We start from the raw sequence: 20703 nt of genomic DNA on the forward strand, positions 1-20703 counted from the left end.
GTACTTTATAAGCACAAAGACTTAAGGTAGCAGTAAACCACTGAGGGAAGTTTACACAACTGCAACCTCAGCCAATATTTTGAATGGTACTTGTGAGGGGAAAAACAAAACAAATTAAGAAGAGGTAGAGCACTTGGCACATCAACTGCATATGCTGCTACACTGAGCTCCCAACAACACAACTCCTCAGTGACATGATCGCCCTTCTCTTTTTTGTGGTATGTCCAGCTTAATCTAAAAACACTTGAACCAGAGTTTGCACTAGGATGCTTCCAGCAGCATCTGTAATAGTCATCTTTGTTATTCTGCTGGAGGAATCAGAACTCACAACACAATTTTTACATATGAAATGGTTGGTACTGAGTACACATTATAAAGTTTACAGGAACCCAGTACACCGGCTTTGCAAGTAATTTTATAACAAGACAACTGCTCTGCAAACTACCCTCACATGCACTATAAAAAATGGGAATGCTTTATAGGGGAATAGAAGATGAGGACCAAGAACATCTGCTAAGCTAGTGAGGGCAGCTTTAAGGGTCTTGTAAGCCGCACAGTATCCCATGACTTCTCCGAATCTTAACTTTTGGGAAACTGAAAATCTCAGTTTACTTTGACCATGCAGTAGTTTCAGAAATACTCAACACCAACCAATTCTATCAAAAAAGTGCAGCAGTCCTGCCCTCTCACCCCACACAGCAATTCATTCCTGCCCTCATGGCTCCCTCCCTTTCTGCAGGTGTGAGCCCTGGAGTGAATCACAATTAGGAGCTCCACTTTAGCATTCAGCTGAGTCCACCTGCATTTGTGCCCTGATCCAGTTTATCTGGAGCTAGACAAGTGTCAACTTCAGCACAAAGAGATTAAGTGGGTATAAACCATATCTATTTCAGCAGCTGTAGTGTCATAAAGATGAAATAGAGAAAAACTTGAGAGCTTCTCCCCATTCACCTTAAAGGCAAACAGCATTTGGTAGAAAATTAGTTCTTCCCCTTCTCAATTTCACTGAAGCATGACTCCACATATTTCAGCACAAGGCTTCACACACTTGGAACCACACTGGTTCCAGGTGCTTCAGCAGTACAAACAATGCTAACTGAGGCGAAGAACCTGCTCCTGTACCCAAAGCAGGCTACAGGGTATTTGCTCTCAGCTTCACTGTGAATTGGATTCAAACAGAAGAGAACAAAATTGAAAAATGCCCAGGGTACATAAGCATATCAAAGCCCCATCTTCGTACTCAGCATGTAGCACATGTCAATTCACATTTACCTTGCATCAACACTTAGAACAACTGTGTAAAATCTAATGCTTTAGTTCTCTGCCAATGCAAACTCAGATACAAATGTAATCTAAAGTTTCAAGAGCTTCTGTAGTAATTAAAAAAATCATACCAATGTGTGCAGCTCTTTTTCCCAGATACCAGTTACCTATGTACACTGGTTGTGAGCATCATACTGTCTCGAAACCAACAGATTTGTTCCACTAACTCAATAGTCAAGGCCTATACTTCAGGATCCTGATGCAGAACAAACATGTGAAGCATCAGAGCACCCTCTCAGCAATGTGGAAATCACGTTGATAACTCTCATTTATAATATAGACAACAAGGAGAAAGCTGCATAGCGAGACATTTTCACTTACGTGGTTTATATAGAGACTCTTGCGTTTTTCTCTCACTGCAAAAACACAAAATATGATAGAAATATTACATGACTATTTTTCCCAATTAAGCTTCTTATACACCATTTATAATAAAAAGAACAGGAGGCTATCTATGTGCAACATTATAATTGCTTTTGCACTAACCAAGTATATTTATATAGCAAACATAGAAGAAACATATCTGTATGCATAAAGGCATTTATGCTCACTAGCGTGGTGATGGGTTAAAATTCTCATCCATTTGGATACTTCACCAGGTGCTGGTCCACATGGGCAAGCTAATATGCAGTAAGCTGCAGTCCAAGGTAGCAGTGGCTTGGCCATTCTTCCCCAGTTCTCTGTGTGGGTACTCCTGAGCCACCAGTGCCTTCATCCAAGGTACCTTGATGCAAAATGGCCTACACTACTTCGCAGGTATGAAAGCACCTAAACAGCTACACCACGGAGTTAGCAAATTCTCATCACAGCTTACTGTGCACTAACTCCCACAGAGAAGCCTTGAAACCGTATGGATTACACCACTGCCCTCTATAATGAGCAGGCACAAGCCTGAAACTATTACTCATGTTGGATGTAACAATGAAAATCTATTTCCTTGGTGAGTATGAACCAGTCACCACAAGCAATGGTTGCAAGTCAAAGCCACAATTAGCCAAAACAGTCAGAAAGTAAATAGCAACAAAAAAGGAGATAGATATATAAAGTCTTAATTGTCAGGAAAATGCTTGTTACAGCTGATTATACATACTCTATTTCATTTTTTTTAAAGCACTTCCCCAATTAACTCACCCCATAGAGAGCCTGCGGAGCTCTGTTCCAGTGAAAATACCACAGCATTTAGGATACAACTCTGGAGGCAACTACCACATAAATCAAGCTGCAGGATTAAAATAATAATGGTTTCATGCTTTAGGTGATTAAATGCACTTTGGTGCATCATGATTTGAAAGCTATGCAAACCAATGCACTTAGCAAAATAAGAGTGTTCACAATGGCGGGATAGCCTGTCCATTCCCTGCTGGATGAGAAGCCATAATCTGTGATTTATTATAAGCAAGCAATCTCACATAAACAAGGCTGTATGTGTGAATACTGTGAAATAATTGTGTTTAATGCAGACATAAAATGAAAATAAAAAAAATAAGAAAAAACTTTGAAAAATCCTTACATAATTTTCCTCCCAGGGAGCAGAAAGGAGAATCACACATGACAGATGTTAGCCATGTCACTTAGAATATGCTCAAATCCACAATTACGGACATTGTATAAGAAATAGAATTAAACAGGAACAGCAGAAAAATTCTGATGATCTAGTAAATTGTTAAACTGCTTGAACTCCTGCTAAAACACTGCACTACACTGAAGTTCCACACACTGCATTTATCACCAGCAAAACACATAAGACATCTACACAGGGGAACATAAAATGATGGTAGGTACTTCTAAGAACAGCTAAAGTATCACATATTGCAATGTACAGGCAGTAAACAATTCTGATAAGCTGTGTGCAAACCTAATAGAGTGCTTAACTCCAAGTTAACACCTATTAACAGTGAAATTTTGAATACAGTTCAGTATTTAACAGTTTTAATCACAAATAATTATACCTCATTCAAAGTTCTTCAAATCCTACAAAGACAGCAGGCACATATTCTCCAAATTCCATTTTAATGATTTTTATTCCCTTTAGATTTTTTCTTCTGTATTTGTATCCCTTATTCAATTCCCCATAAAGGTACAACCCTCTACTATCCAAAGCAAGAATATAAACTCACAGCTCAATCCCATTTGCTATTTCCAGTCTCCAGAAGAATATGTTAACATATTTATACAAACCCTTCCCTTTTGCCTGCTCAAGCACTTCTTGTGCACATCTTTGCAAGCACCCTGCTGACCTCCTTTCCCTGCCTCCCCATATAACAGAAATATAACAGAAATTCAGTTAGCCTGGCCTCTCAGGTGAGGCATTACAGGAAGGCAGCTGCTTCTTTCTGTGCTTCTGGCTCACTCTGCATAGTGTAAGGCTCAACTCTCTCCAGAACACATGCCAGTGGGGAGTCAGGCAGAGCAGACACCCATTCTGTCCCAACCATTCTTTTATAATCACAATCCCCATTTTCAACAAGGGGAAGCCAATTATTGCACAAGGCAAGATGACTGTAAAGAGGCAATTCCATCACTTGCCTTCAGTCAGTTATAAAATGCTTTGCTGCTCACACAACTCAGTGTGGTCTGCAGCAGGCCAGACCATCATGTTAGAATGAACCAGCATTTTGCATCATAAACTCCTAACTGCAACTCCAGGATTTTGGGTTTCAGGCATGGGGTTTTGATGACATGAAGCCAAACAGATTTGGAGTTGCAGTTTAAACAACACAAAATTTCAAAGTTATACTCTCAAAGTGGAGCCTGAGATTGTGCCAAATTATCTCAGTTTTCCTCAATCTGCAGTTGATGACCTATTCCTGTTGCTGCAGAAACTTTCAACTGTTATTGTTGAGCTTTTGCAATAGGAGGAATGTACCCTGAAATTAAAAGGGAATGAGGAAATATACACAGAGGCATCTTGCATGTACATGCATGTATATATGTATTTTTCATTGTGCTGTAATAAGAACTCTCACTGTGCCATAGACTTATTGACTTCCTATAGACTGATTTTAATGTCAATCATATCAGGATCCAAACCAAAATTCTTGATGATTACAATTATAGGAACATCTTGTGTTTTGGAAGTGGAATTCCCAATAATTGTTGGCAACTCATCCAATTCTGTTTTAATTTAGAAGACTGGTCCCAGCTAACATTAAAAACTAAAAGCAGCTTACTCCACTTCTACCTGCCTATATAAACACAATTTGAAAATATTTTTGTCTGAAGCCCATTGTTGCACTGATACTGCAAAATTTAGCCAGTATATTGAACGTGTAAAGCCCAATGTTAGTTAGAGGGGTGCAGCTGGAGCCCACTGACAGGAAACACCACTACCAGCACCCTGGAGGAGCAAACATTGTCTTCCTGCATGAAAAGGCAGTTCCATTGTTGGAGCGCTGTTTGGAAACCCTGGGTTAATCACACCCACACACTAAATAGTACTAAATAATAAAACCCACTAAATAATGGGTTTGCAGTCACCCACAGCTCACTGGCCAAGCTTAGCAGATGAGGCAGAACATGCATAAAGCAGTCACAGAAGTTAAAAACATAACAGGCAATATTCTGTACCAGCTCCCTAAATAGGAAGAATTCCACACATATGATTGAGTACCTAGAAAATCCATAAAAGCAATGGAAACACTTAGAAAAGCTCATCTAGCTAGGAATCATATTAATACTTATTGTGACTTTAACTTTTCTGCAGATTCATTGAATGTTCAGGTAATTAAGGATTCATTCAGACTAGTGACTAAGAGGGGCAGGACAATTTACATGCTTAGCACAGCATCCAGGCTTCACAGAACAAAGACAATTAGAGACCACGTAATAAACCCAGATGCCACATCCTGTCTCATTCTATTTGTTGCTCTTTGCTCACATGTTGATCACAAGCAGGTCAAGCACAGCTTTGCCAGAAGAATGCTATAAGACTACCAGTGAGGCTCAAAGAGCACAGGGCTACTAGAGAGCCAAACATGGAATTGTCTAAGCTAACCCCGGCAAGTCACTCTAGCACCTAGTGATGGACTTGGCCACTTCCCTTTGTAAAACCATGAGATGGACACTCACAGCCAGAACCAGATCCTGGATGAAACCCTGAATCCAGATGTCACTTGACTCCCTGTGTATTGTAAAATGTGCATTTTAAATGTCCACAGGTCTTATCTATAGAAATATTTGAGCTTACAGTCAACAGGAAGGTTTACCAGCCCAATACTATTCAAGTAATGGAGTAGTTATTTGCCCAAGTTAGATGTTCTCAACACAGCTAGCTCAGCTCTCCTCTTCTACATCATCTGAAGAAGTCTTGGGGGTCCCCTAGATTCCACAGCAACCTGTCAGATTACAATCCTACATGTCCTGAAAAATCCCTTCATTTTCCTCTTACCAAGCACTTGATTGCATTTTGGTTAGGCAGCACCCTTGAACAATGTGGTAACTCCTACGGTCCACTTGGTTCAACAAGGGGCCCAAAGCACGGCCAAGGAAAATCCTTAGTACTGGAAGCTGTCCCACCAGAACACAATAGTTCTTGGCAACACATCAGTAGATAAATGTTTGCAGAATCCTTTTATTTCTATACAAACAAAACAGCCTTTGTATTTTTTCCAATGTATCAAGGACAGCTCAACAGATCTTACACTCCCATTGATAAAACTTCTATAACATTTCACCAAATTCATTGCTCTTACTCAAAAATATGTTCTTGACATTACTTAAACTAGAACAAAGCTTCATAGACCAACTCTAAAATGGATATAAAGATTTTTATAAAATACTTAAAATTAACTCCATATTGCTATAAATTAACTGCTCCTATTACAAATAAGAATAATCATCCGGTTAGGTCAAAATTTTAGTTGTTGAACTTGGGTTTATTTCGTCCTCTTTCAACAAGCTGTAACAAGAAACAAGTAGCATCCATATGGGATTAGACAGTTTCAAAACACAGCAAATTCACCATAAAACAGACATCAATCCTCATAATACAACTATGGAAATATTGCCATATTCATTTGCCAGACTACCAAACCAGATTAGTATGGTAAATGGGATCCAAACCCAAATAATGAGGCATTGAAAGAACCAGGGCTGAATTCAGAAGGAGAGTCTCAAGGTCAAAGGAGGTACTCACATAATCAACTCTTCAATTAGGGTCTAAATGTATATCCTCTGTGTTCTAGTCATGCTCAAAAACTAGCAAAAAATATACAGTAAGTGAAAACTACATTATTTTTCAAGTGATGTGTTTGACACTGCAATTTACTATGTAAATGAAAAGCAGCATTTATAGGCAGCAAAAAAGAGGACAAAGAATTCATGCTGAACAGTCAGAATTGAAATGCAGGACCTGCTTTGAAAGTCCTGCTAGAAAATAATGTGTTTTGTATCCATTATTCATTTATTTCTAAACCAACATATCATACATGTCCAACAGGGAACAAAAGAGCCACAGTAAATGGCTTCTATTCTACTAACTCTGTCAGGAGGCTTGTTTAACCAATATTAATTTTAGAGATCATTTTGTCTATGTATAAAAAAAAACTCCAGACAAACATGATTATATAAAATCCATAACAAGAGGAGAAGACAGAATGATTGGGTAGGATGGGAGTTATTTACGAAAATCTAGTACTGAACTTATTTACAGTATACCCTATATTAGAAAAACCCTGGAATGTCTTAGCTAATACAAAGTGGTATTTGCTAAAAAAATATTTTCTACACATTTTTCAGAAGCCTAATGTTCAGAGTTAAAAAAATTTTAAAAGTTACACAGAATATTTTGGATTTAGAGAAAACTTTTCAACAATATAATTACATTAAGCTTCATCCATATTTGTACTACTGATCTGACAAGACCATTAACTAAAGGTGTGACTACTTAAAACTCTAACAGGATGCCTCTAAATGCCTCTTTTTGGGGGAGAGGGGGCCATTGCATATTAAAGGACTATCACATGCATTCTAACAGAGGGTTTAGAGATAACTACTGTAATAAATTCAGTAACCTACCATCTGTTTGTGATTTACTGAGAAATATTGTACTGGCCCGTGGATGATCTGATGGGTTGAATTCCATGTTCAAATCTGGAAAGAAAGAACAGCACAAAAACCATTTCTGATTATTCAATGGCAGACACAGATCTTCTCATTCTTTTTAGTAACACCAAGTTTACATACTTAAGCAGCTACTGTAAAACAGAATCCATCTTGAGGCCCACTTTTTTATCCTTCTTTGCACAAGTGGTTCTTTTTGGCACACAAATCATTTACATCAATACAGCTTTGGGATTAGACTTCAATTCTAAGGGCTGCTTTTGGATTAAAACAGATAAAGTAGCTGGTATACAAGAAGTCAGGAATTTCCCATTTACCATCCCTTTCTTCCTACCATGCCCCAAAGCCACAGCTTGGCACAGGAACACAGCTTGTTATATGCAATTATTGAAGAATTAAGTACTACAAACAAATGCACAACCCTCTACATATAGACAGGTTTCCAAGATTGGACGTGATTAAAAAAAAGTAGTTATTGATACTGAATGTAAACAAGTAAAATCTAGGCCAGAGTGTTTTATGTGATCAAGATTAGAAAAACATGGCACTTGCACAGATTAACACTCTTTGCTGTAACAATTAAAAAAAAAAAAAAAAACAAAAAAAAAGAAAAAAACCCCACAACTACAATAAAGAACTCAAAAACCCCCCAAAAAACCCAAACTAGTCCTGAAAGATATTTACCAGTTACAAATTCAAATCTATAATACATTATACAAACTTCTATGAATGATTTTCCTTATCAACGTTAAACTCAATTCAATTTATTTACCCCCAAATTCCACTCTACTACACATTTGCTAAAGCTTACACACCTGTATCCACTGGAAAACATGCTACTAAAATAGTACAGAATTTTTTAGCATTTCCTTGCTCCCCCAGGGTGGCTTTCTCAACCCAAGCTCTCTTAGATTGTCTCTATCTCCAAATGCACCTTGTCTTGCATTTTAAGCAGGCATTTATGTGAGACTACATAGGAGCACTGATATTATCTTCTGTGATTATCCCAGCATTTCTACAATTCTCTCATTCCCCTTTCATATCCTTGTGAAAGCTGTAAAACTGGAAATTAAGCCCCAGGTCTTAGGAAAAGAAAACAAAGTCATTTTGCTCCAGGGTCAAGTTCTTCTGTCTACAGCTTTCCTTTTCCCTGCTCTCCTTGCCCTTCTATTTAATAATTTACTAGGTCTTGCACTTCCCTGCATTTTTCTCCTTACCACACACCCTCTTTACAAATGTACCTTCTATTTGTATTTTTCCATTTTATGCTCTCTTGGTTTCCTTTTCACCTCCCTGCACTCTGTAGCCCATGAGATGAGCAGCCTGACATGCTGCTGGAAACCTGAGCACAACTTCTGGAAAATATTTGATCTTTCTACAAGAAAGACCTGAGAAGGCAGAAGTGCAACTTCTCAGTTGCAAATGGTCTTCTCATTACTATTATCATTATCCTCCATGCCACAAAGGAAAGGGAATCTAGGGATTTCAAGGGAAAGCTATTTTGATTGTCCCAGAAATCACAGACAAGTTTGGAGAAAATCCTAAGAATGTCATCTTATGTTAGGAGTTCTGACTTCAAGGGACTATGAACTGGAATGTTTTCATGTTACTCTATGCATCATCTTTAGACATATAGAAGAAAAAAATAATCATCCACTGACATGGACAATGCTGGTATAGACTGTTTTCCATTTCAGGATGGTTTTTCTGTTAAGCTGAATTCAAGATGCTTTTCCTTACATGAAGAGTAATCAGCACTTAAAAACCCAAAACATCAAAAATGCAATATTATCTTTTGTCAACCTCTTCATCTTTCATCGGCACAATACACCACCAGAAAAAAAAAAGAGCCCTTTCTTGTTTAAAGCACTACAGATATTTTTCTCTGCAACCATTTCAAAGTACAGAAGTGCAAATTCAGTCAAAAAAAATAGGATCAGGAACACAAAACTGAATCCAGCTTGCAAAACACAGAAAAAGCAACTCTTTCCTTCAAGCCTAAAAAATCATCTGCTTGAGCAAAAATAACAACCTGGTACAGGCTCACAGTTTGTTTGCAGGGCTGAAAGAAAGAAAAACCAATTGCCACATCTTACAGTCAAGTTGCATCTCCCAAAAATGCCTGTGTTACAAGGTGCTATTTTGCAGAAGCAGTAAACCAACAGAGGACTTAAAAGTCTGTCTGGAAAAAGCATGAACTACCAAAAAGCACTGTCTCTTAGATAAACTGTTATTCTTCTGACAGGAGCTGAAAGAAGGCCAGCAAAACCCCATATCAGCAGCTGCAGAGAACAGTCCAGACATTTTTAATTATCTTGGCAGAGCCAATGGTCCACAGCCAGGGAGCAACTGTGGCTCCTTCCCACCACTGAACCCCAGAGAGCAGCACACAGCCTCCTCTCTCCACATCCCTTCTCTCACATCCTCCCCAGCAACAGCAACGACCAAACACATCCATCTGTCCTTCTCAAACTGCCTGCACAGAACTCAGAGGAGGAGAACATGGGTATGGGCAAAGGCAAAGCCTGATTTACCTGCACAACGTGGCAGAAGGGGATAGATGCTGCTGAGAGGGGCTGGCTCCCCACACCCCTGTGATGAACAGCACAGGTCCTGCAGGCAGAAGCAAGCACTGCTTGGTGGGCACCTGCAACTGGGCCAATCCCATTTCCTCCAGGAAAAAGGGTTAGGCAAATCCAAGCATCCCACTTGTGGCACCACATCACTCCAGAGCACCACTGCTGGCACCCTGGAGCATTAGAATGGATTCACAACATGTAAGATTTCAGTCTCTGGTGGTTCTTAGATGACTTAATTCATTGTGCAACTTGAAAACAAATGTCTTTCTGAATATGACAACAAATCCTGACAGATTCGTCACTACAAAAGGAGAAAGATCAAATGATACACAAATATCTAAAGCTAGTAACTCATCACAAAGGGCATTATCTGTAAAAAGGTCAACTCCATCCTAAAGAAAATAGGATATTCATATTGCTTTTGTGTTATTACCAGTTCTTTCTTTAGTTATTTAGTTATTACTAGTTCTTTCTTTAGTAATTGAAAAGCACCATGAAAACCAGTCATAATAGGAAAGGTTTACCCATTTTGTTATGAAACAGTAAAAGATAAAAAAGAGATTTAAACTCAGACAAGCAATAGTCTACTAATCAGAAAAGAGGAAAATGAGAGCCAGAATTTTAAGTCTCAAAACCTGCACAAAAATGTTCTTCATTACTCTGCAACTCATCACAGCCTTCAAATGAAAGAATAACAGTGGGTACTTCTTCCAACAGTTATCCAGCATTGCAAAATACAAAAAGCCATGGTCTCACAGATAGTCCAAATCTTTCACTGTAGCTTTGTTTTCTGAAAAAAAGAATTGGAATGTTTTTCTATATCTTTTCCAAGTTGGTTTTGGTTTGTTTTTTTTTTCATTACTAAAGGACTGTTAAATTATGCACATCCTGTAAACAGCTCAACAGTCTTGTACCCCATGAAAATTTCAAGGCTTTTGTCTTCTGAAGATTATGAACCAAAGGTTTGTGTCCTTAAATACACGTACACAGGCACATATCTATATCTATAGATTGGCTGATAGTTGCATATTTAAATGAAGCCTAATTTTTGGTTAACCAAGGGAAAGTCAGACTCACGCACACTTCAAATAAGAGATCACGCGTCTAACAGAATTCACACAATTTTGAAGGATTTGGACAAAACCAGTTACAAACACAGCAAAAATACTTCAGACTGCATTCTCTTATTTGCTTAGCAGCAGCCATATTGACAATTTTTGTAATGGCCATTTTGATGCATCACATCAAAATAAAACCACTGTGAGAAAAAAAAGGATAGTGCATATAACTTAATTAGTACATAACTGTGCTGAAGTTAAAGACAACCACCAGAAGACCTCAAGAAGATTGATCCTGTACACTATGAACAACTTAATTCCTAAAGCTACAGCAGCTGCATTCAAATATGGCCATAAAAAGAAGAGAACTGTGAAACAGTTTGGCTTCAGACTTGGGCTAAAGCCCAGGCAAGATTTTAAATCTCAAAACAAGATCTTAAAACACATTACTGAGACCAAAAAAAAAACCAAAAAACACCAACTGAACACAGCCTGAGCTTCCACTTTTTAAAGAGCAAAGAGTAAGAATAAAATTTAGATGAGGGTAGAGGTGAGCTACAAGAGTGACAGACTGCTGAAAATGTCTTCAATTGAAAGTCTTGATACTGTAGCTGAAGAAAAAGGAAAACTATGAGGTGTCTGCTTTTCACATAAAACTTGATAACTACTGAATGCTCTCTCCAATCTAGCACACAATAACACAAAAGAGTGGAAAATTAAAGCAGAAAGAAAGATCTTAATTATGACCTTGGATGATAAAAAAGAAAAACAATTAGGCAGTGAAGCTCCACACCCAAGGAACATGCACTCAACTTATCTTGATGTTTTCCTTTTTGAGAAGATTGCTTCAGCCAAACATCTTTGGGCTTTAGTCCAGCATGAGTATTTGGGCTCAATTTAAGAATAACTTATGCAAGTTACTTTCTTATGATTCATATGCAGGTCAGATCAGATGATCCCAGGGGCCTCAAGCCTAAGGTCTATGAAATCTTCAGAAATAGCAATATTTAAATTATTAAGCACAACAGCTCAGCAAATCCCAGTGGCACATCTGTAAACTCTCTAAAACTGCACCAAGCTCTGCTGCAGTTCTTCAGAAAGAGGTACATTTTCAAACTTGTGGTTAGAATATATTATACAAGATAAAAAAAACAGTAAAGGATGAGACTAAATCTTTTGCGGCAAAACTTTAACAAAAAAACCCAACTGCTTCTTCACCTCATGAGTCTTACCATGATAGGAGAGGGCATGACAAGAGAATGAAGGATGGGTGCTGTAGCAACTAACTTCTGAGCAATTCACATCAAAGCTCCTGCGGGACACAAACAGGAAAAACCAACACAGGCGCTGCTTTTCTAACAGTGCACGCGGGCTGCAGCACAGGGAGCAGGTCTGAAAATGTGTTTATTCTGTTAGAAAAATAAGATGCTATTTCCTTCCTTTTGAACAATGAAAGTCAGGTAAGTTTGCACCACCAAAGCTCTGATGCTGGTTTGATAACAGGATAAAGTCCAAGCTAAGTAAATCACTGGTTTTAGTCTTACTCAATTCTGAAATAACCTGGTGAAATCCTCTCCTTCCTTCCCTTTGCCCCTGGGACCAGAGGCTATCACCGCCCTGCACATCCACCAATACCATTTGGCAAAGACATAGTGTCCCATATTAATGGCTTATCATATGCTTTGTTTCTTAAAATTATTTAAAGGCACTTAAGGTAAGAACAGACCTGCCCAGGGCATGCTGCAGAGGAAATGGAGCTGACCAGACACTACACAAATTACTTCTTTGACATCTTTTCTCCACCCACAGCCTGACACTACAGTGACTGCCTGCAGTGGGTGGGTGGAAAACAACAAAAACTTCACAGAGTTTCTTATTGAGCCATTACAGGAACGCAATCCATGAGTAATATCTAAGCCCTACACTCTTCCAGGAAGGAAGTGTGTCAGAACAGAAGAGAAACAATCACCACAGAGGCAAAGGGAAAGGGAAGCACAGGTGACCTGTGCTAACGGGACAATGTTCACAGGGATGTCCAAGGCAGAGCCTTCCATGTGCCCTGACGTGGGTGGGAACCAGCACAGCTCTGACTCCCCAGCCCATGGCCCACCTCTGCACCAGCAGCACCTGAGGGGAAATTGGTCCAGCTGGCAGAAAGAGGGAGGTTGGTGCTCCTACTCTCACTATACCAGCCCATAGGAATGAGTTGATGCCGTCTCCGGAAGAGAAACAGAAACTGTATTCTCTAGGCACAGACAGGGAGAGAAGCCTCCCCAACACTGAACCTAGAAAAAAATGCTGAAATAAATTCCAAAAGTCTCATTACACCTTTTTCCTTTCTGCTACTTTCTTACTCTAGTGGGCTGCTCTCCTCTATTAACAGCCATTAGCCATGAGAACAATAATGAAAATATGCCCTTAAACATTATATGTTATTAGCATTCCCTGAGGAGCTGGTAAGAGGTAAAAGGACACCTCAGCTAAGAGGATCTCCCTCATCTGTCTCTAGTCAAATGAAACTAAAAACAAAGACTGAAATAGATCAGAGAGCAAAGAAACAAGATTTTCCTGAAAAAGGCTCTCTCTCACCATTATTATCCATATTCTTAGATTTTATTTTAAAGCACCATAATTTATGCAAAAGAGGTATGATATGACTTAACATGTGGAAAGCCCTATGACTAAATCTAGCAGTAAAGTTTCCATTTGAGTTTCTGTATATCAATGTCTCCAAAATGTGGGATGCACCAAACACTGTGACTAAAATAATTCACTGGGATTAATAAAGTACTGGGGTGCTTTCTGTTCAGAGGTTTACAAAACATTCAAGCCAAAACAAGACTGAATTGTATAGGCTGATTTCACTGTCCAGTAACAGTAACTGCACCTGCTATTACACTAAAATTTCCAAGATGTGAGATCCATTTCTAGAAGTTTCAGCTCATGTCATTGACACATGACACTATCACAGCACAAAGATTCAGCAGTATCAGACCACAAGATCCAGCAGCAACTTTTTACAATACTTGAATTTTAATCTAAGCAGCAACTGACCTACCACAAATGAAGATGCCTCTCAGCTGCATGCAGTATTCTTGCAAGAATAAGTGTGGGTGATTGTGTTCCAGTACACTTTAACATGGATTATTAAAAGAAAAGAAAGTTGGAATTTGGAAGGCTTTCAAGAGCCAATTGGCTGGAAGCATAAACTCCTTCAGCTTTGGCTAGATTGCTGGAAAAACTTGGATGTGATCTTTGCTACCCTGGAGCTATGGCATTCTCTGTCTACCATTCCAAGCAAACAAGGGGCATGACATTTCTCAGCAAGTTCCAATTACATGGTGACTCTGTTCCAGGCTCTGCTCTGATCTCAGTTTTTGAGGGAGGCAGAGAGAGTTCATCAATAAAAGAAACCCTCTGTGGCAAATAATGCTCATTTCTGTACAGTTATGCCTGACCAGTCAGCCAAGTGACAACCCAGAGCAGTTCTTTTGGGCACAGATATATTTATTTTCTCTTCTAGAAGCAAATCACAGATATAACTTTCCACAGGGTGAAACACAAGGTTTGTATCCAGGAGTTTTAGTTTTGTACCACTTACCAGGATTTGCTTTCCCTTACACAGGTATCTCTCCCAACTAACTAGATACATTTCAAGAGCAAATTAAATGATCTGACATCACATGATACATAAGCCTCTTGTTTAATGTCTCCTTACATTTAGAACATAAACAACAGCAATAATCTTTTCCCTCTCAAGCTCATCTCATGGAAGTTTTTCAGACATTCCAGTACTGCACTTATTCATTTTTGCTTTAACTGAGACCAAAATTAATTTTAGAAGATTTATTGATATGTAAAGATAGAAGAAGACAAGGAAAAAAAAAACTACTAATGCAAACACTTGTTCATTGCCTTCCCCACAGAAAAATAGAGAGGAAAAGACTATTTCTCCCCATCTCATGCAGAATTCAGCATGGACTGAAGACAGCAACAATTCTGTGCTATTATTAAATTAGGAGCATCCCCCTTATTTAAATACAACTGTCCACTGAAAAAAGTGCTTAAGACAGCACATATGACTGTGCATACATGTATTTCCATCATACTCAAATACTATTCCTCTGGCTTTTGAGTACAACATAGAATCACTGAATCATAGAATTATTTAAGTTGGAAAAAACTTGAAAGATTATCAACCCAGCACTACCAAGTCCACCACTTGGATGGCCAGCCATGTCCCCAGGTGCCACAAGCACAGTCTTTAAGATCCCTCCAGGGACAGTATTGTCACTGACAGGCTACACAGTTCAATGAAGCTCACAAAGACAGGGCTTCAAATACAGCTGCATGACCTTCAGGCAACCTAAGTTCCATAGCAAAGACCCAAGAGAATGAAAACTTCTTGAATGGCAAAGTCTTAAGATGGAGACATTAAATACTATTTCTTGTTGAAGTTAAAATCATAGAGAAAACCTAAGTAAAAAGTATTCTGAGATTAATACTAATGTGAACACAAATACCAGCTGGAAGAATATATGCTCCTGCTTTGTAAGATTTCTAAGTATGCTTTTGAAGTTAAATTTTTAAAGTCTTACAGCCCGCACTAATATCCTAGCAGTAAATTTGGTCAAGATAAATTTAGACTGGGTAACTGTAGAAATTAGTGATGAAAAGTCAAAAGAGAAATTTAAGTGCACTACTCAGTCCTTTTTTTCTTCTTATTGTACCAAAGAAGAACTGATAGTCAAAACAGACTTAAAAACCACTGAAATTTATTCAGTTATTTTAAAACCTAACTTAAATGAACAATGGAATGCAAATATTTAAGCAGCCCTAGAGAACCAAGGACTGAAAGGGGAAAAAAAACGTTCAAAATTTTCCAGTTTTTCCTTTTGCACTGTTCCAAGTCTTTGGAACATGTTTCAAGGTGTGCACACAGCAGAAATTGAAGACCTATCCCAGTGAGGGTCATTGCCTTCTAGGACCTCCACATGAGGATAACTGAGGACATGAAGCAGGCTGGAGTCAGGCTAACAGGTTGACCTTTTCTTCAAGTCTGTAGCTCAAAGGAGCACCCAACCGACTGCCCAGGGAGGGTGTGCATGCCCCAGCCCTGGCAGTGTTGAAGGTCGGGCCAGGTCAGGACTTAAGGAAACTGCTCTCGTGCAAGATGTCCCTGCTCATAGCAGGGGGCTGGTTTTGGATGATCTTTAGGGTCCTTCCCAACTCTGAACACTCCGTGATTCTACAGTGACACCACCACTTCCCTGGGCAGCCTGTGCCAATGCCTGACAACCCTCTCAGTAAAGAATTGGTTTTTAATACCCAACCTAAACCTCCCCTGATGCAACTTGAGGCCATTTCTTCTTGTCTTATCACCGTTTGCCTTGGAGAAGAGGCCAATTCCCATGTGGCTACAGCCTCCTTTCAGGCAGTTGCAGGGAGCAATAAGGGTCTTCCCCTGAGCCTCCTTTCCTCCAGGACAAACACCTCCAGCTCCCTCAGCCCCTAACACTTAGATTCTAGTCCTTTCAGAAGCTTCATTGTCCTTTGGACACACTCCAGCACCTCAGTGTCATGAAGCATGATTCATTTTACATTACCCTAAAACATCTGAAGTGTAAGAAAAATAAAATACAATAATGGAATGTAGAACAATGTCTCTTCTAAAAGGCACTTCTTTAGATCAAAGTATCTTGACATACAAGAAGATCACTTTCTCTTTGCTTATCTGACTGAAAATCTAAGGCCAGCAAAGTGAAACAACTTCTCAAACATGGCACCTTGAAGATTTTCAGTTTCCTGTTAAAATCAGTAAGAATGGTGACAAGCACGTGTGTGAGTATGTCCACCTTCCTTCCTGACAGCAGGCCCAAGGCATGCTACAGGATAAAGGACACTGATAACCCTTTAGTTGAAAGCTGTCCTCACAGAAAGCCTCCCACCAGTCTTGTAAAAATAATGAAATTTTGGTGGGTTTGTCTTTTTTTTAAGAAGAGTTCAACAGAACCTAGCCCAAGAATCACAACTGGGCCCAAAACTTGTTCATATGCACAATGTGCAGGGATATCAAGCAGACACGCTGAAATACACACAAACTGACTCCAGAGCTAAGGAAAAACATTCCCTAGGACATTCCAGGTTTTCATGGACAAAAATTCACTCTGAAACAACACTTTCATAATTCTGAGATTGTGTAACGTGATTTTTGCAATGAAAAGCTTACACTGGGACAGCAAGTGGAGTCCTGCAAGTCCATCTCACACAAGAGCTCCCATAGCTTCTGACTCCTTGGCACTGAGCAAGAGCAGGTTTCAGCCCAGCAGATATGGGTGGCCTGAGCCAGACCCAGCAGGTGCAGCAGCCTCCCTCAAAGGTCTCAGAACTGCACACAGCCACCTGCCCCAATTCATCTGGGTGAGCACATGGCCATGGACACACAGCTGAAGCCAAGCAAAACTGCTCTAAACACTTGTCACCACAAGGCAAGGAATGTGTGTGGCATTTCAGTTCTGCTGTTAGAATACAAACACGGGGTAAGGCTTGCTCTCATTTTTTCAGGAGCATGGTCCACTCTAAATATTACAAGTAATATAGTTAAGAAGACTTCCACAAAACCTTTTTTTCCCATAGTAATGATATATGATAGAGTTGCCTTCAAGTAATGTAGGCTGGGGAGAGAAACTCCAGTGCCCATTGTACCAGCATCTTGCTTTGCATTCCTGGGCTTTGCTGCACATTGCCCATCACTGCCCATTTTCTCACTGATAACCTTTCCATTTTGTTACTAGACCACACTTGTGGGCACTTGAGAGCACAGCACTCAAGTTCTCAGTTCTACCTTCTCTCTTACGAACCTTCCTTGATTAAATGCCAGCCAGAGCACACTGGATGTGATCCTATCCCTGTGCCCACCTTCAGGAACAGAGGCTGGTGTCCCCAAGTGCATTTCTACATAAAGCAGCAGAATGTCACCACCTGAACTGCTCCATCACCCATTTCCAGCAGGATTTAATCAACACCTTAACTATTGCCTGCTTTGTCAACATCACTTCTGCTCCACTCAGGCAAATGTGGCAACAAAAGGAACTAAGCCACTGTCCTATTAAACCCAAACTGAAATTTAGGCATTTCTCCAGTGTCCCTGTTACACCGAGCACTATAAAATGCTTTCTCCCTAACACACTTTCACTTAACTTATACACCACTTGAAAATTAATTTATTCTGCCCTGTTATGTTCCCTTCCTAACAGAAGGGAACATAAAGCATTGTGAAAGACTTTTTAAAAAAATAATTTAAAAAAACCAAAGTTTTTTTTCACATAAATGTATCAGAAAAAAACTACATTATGACTCAGTTACCATTCATTATGATACCTACTTTACTTGACACAGTATCATTACAGACCTAAACAAATTACACCAGCTGATGTCACACCAAATTAATTCACTTGTTTGAAACAGTATTACCATGCTCTCCCACCAAGAGACATTAAGCCATCCATGCCCCAAGAGAGGCTGGCTGCAAACCCAGCTGCTCTTGCCACAAATTTAACCTAGAGGTTAGCAGCTGGTAAGGGATGTTTGTCACTGAGCCAAACACACAATACCAGTCAGCAGAAGTGTTGGGTTAACCTACAGTAAAGTGAAGCAATTTTACTTGTAGACACAGATCAATACAAAGTTAGCAGCATAATCATCATCATTCACAGCTGACATTATGAGTCTGAATCTTAGATTGAAGCATTACCAGCAGCTTTGCACCACGGTCCATGCATTTCACCATTCCTCAAAACATTATTGCCATACAAATCAGTAAAAACATGCATGACTTAAGGGTCATTATACTCTGAAAACCAGGGCACAGGAGCCTGAGCTGCAGCTCAACTCTACATCTGGAAAAAGGCATCTCATCATACTGATTGAAGCTCTGAGGAGCTCTCACACCAGCCCAGCAGGGTAGGACAAGTTGACCCTTCCTCGTTCCCCTACAGAAATCATTTTTAAAAGTGCCAGTGAAATAGCATCTTTCCAGGCTCTCTTCTCTTCTTTTGTTTCCCTACTGAGCTGTGTGACCCAAAGTTAAAGTAAGTTGGTAATCCGTGAAATACAAAGAGAAACATATCGACCCTGGTTTCTCAGAAAATTTAGTGCAAGTGTATTATACTACATTTGCAAAGGTACATTTCTGACCTCAAGGACAGGAGCTGCTTTTTTAATATGCAAAAATATAACTTGCAATCTTTTCTGAGGAGGATATTTGGCAAACTACAATAACAGGCTTTCAATTTTTCCCCTGCAGATTTGTATTCACATGGCAACCAAATCACCAAGCTACCAAGATACAGTGTCAAAATCATACATACAAATTACCACCTAAAACTCAAAGTCAACTGATATTACAAACCTCTCTTATCAGTGAATCTCTACATCTGTCAATGTATGCAAAAGCCCATCAACATACCCAGTTAAAGCCCATGCACAGGTGCATTACTCAGCTCTCATGCTGCCCTGTGTGTGCCCAGAAGGCTCAGTCCCATTGAAGGCTGATGACAGAACAGGTACCACCCTCATTCCTGAACATGCATCCACTTCAGATGCAGCCATGTCATTATTACCCAGACTCCAGACACTACACCCTCCAAAACCTGAACCCTGCAACTTCCACACTCATGCATTCCATACATCAGGCACACAAAAAAAAAAAAAAGAAGGTAATTGATAATTGAATTCTGGAGAAAAGAGATACAGATCTTTAATTGACATTTATTTTAAGTCTTTCAGTTCTTTAATAAACATCTGCTCTCACAAGAGTCAGCTCAGAGCCATTAAGTGCTGAACTTGAGGAAGCACCTTACAACAATTGAATATGTTATGAATTGTCACTGTAGGAGCTACCATTTCTAGTGAGATAAAAAGCAGTATATTGATATTTTGTTATTTGCTGGAAATTTATAACAATCTCAAATAGTGACATCTATCTTCATTATGATTTAACATATTAATCTGAATATCCAAATAGCTCTGAACAATGACAGAAAAGTCTTAAATTAAGTCAAAATCCTACAGAAATGCTCTGTCCTGGTCCCAAACATGAAGTTACTTCTGAGATTACACTGGCTCAATGCCCAGGACTAGTAACACCCAGTCACAGTGCAGCAACTAGTTTCAGATTCAATACCTTGAATTTCAGCTCTTGATAAAAGCCCTGGACCACTGAAAACAGGATAAAAGCAATTTCTGTTTGTTTTTTTTTTTTTTTCTCCCCAAGTCAAGCACCATCACATGTAGTACTCAAGTCTTGAGGCTGACCTGATCAAGTCATGCAGCCATTCTAAATCCAGGAGATAAAACCTTGCAGACCAAACCCAGAACAGGGATACCTATGCCATTGGTAAGAAGGGGGAGAGGCACTGTGAAACAGAACTCCAAGGAAAAGCCACAGAGCAAGGTTAAACTATGTGCAGCATGGGCAAAAAAGGTGAAGGGGGTACTGCTACTTCCATTACAGATGAGGAACTGAGGTGAAGGAATAAAGGCAATGGCCCATTAAAATCCCAGTGCCATTCTGCACTTAGCCCATAGCTCTGTAGAAGTGACTCCAAGCACCAATCTAGGCAGCCAGAAAAAGAAGAGCACCTAGGGCATCACGGGACTATCTTGTTCAAACGTGATAGTTA

General features: G+C 39.5%; 1 protein-coding gene across 3 annotated transcripts in view; it reads right to left on the minus strand.

The window, feature by feature from the left end:
* CCNY (cyclin Y) overlaps window positions 1-20703 on the minus strand; it is a 121003-nt gene that overhangs the window by 39857 nt on the left and 60443 nt on the right. The window contains exons 1-3 of one of the 3 annotated variants that reach the window (XM_054514384.1): window positions 7339-7356; window positions 2455-2542; window positions 1645-1679 (exon numbers count right to left, since the gene is read on the minus strand). In XM_054514384.1, the coding sequence (XP_054370359.1) occupies window positions 1645-1679; window positions 2455-2542; window positions 7339-7341 (126 nt within the window). In that variant the 5' untranslated portion in view covers window positions 7342-7356. The other 2 variants (XM_036401002.2, XM_036401009.2) reach the window with 2 other exon arrangements.

The sequence above is a fragment of the Molothrus ater genome, chromosome 1 (genome assembly GCF_012460135.2).
Source record: "Molothrus ater isolate BHLD 08-10-18 breed brown headed cowbird chromosome 1, BPBGC_Mater_1.1, whole genome shotgun sequence".
NCBI lineage: Eukaryota > Metazoa > Chordata > Aves > Passeriformes > Icteridae > Molothrus > Molothrus ater.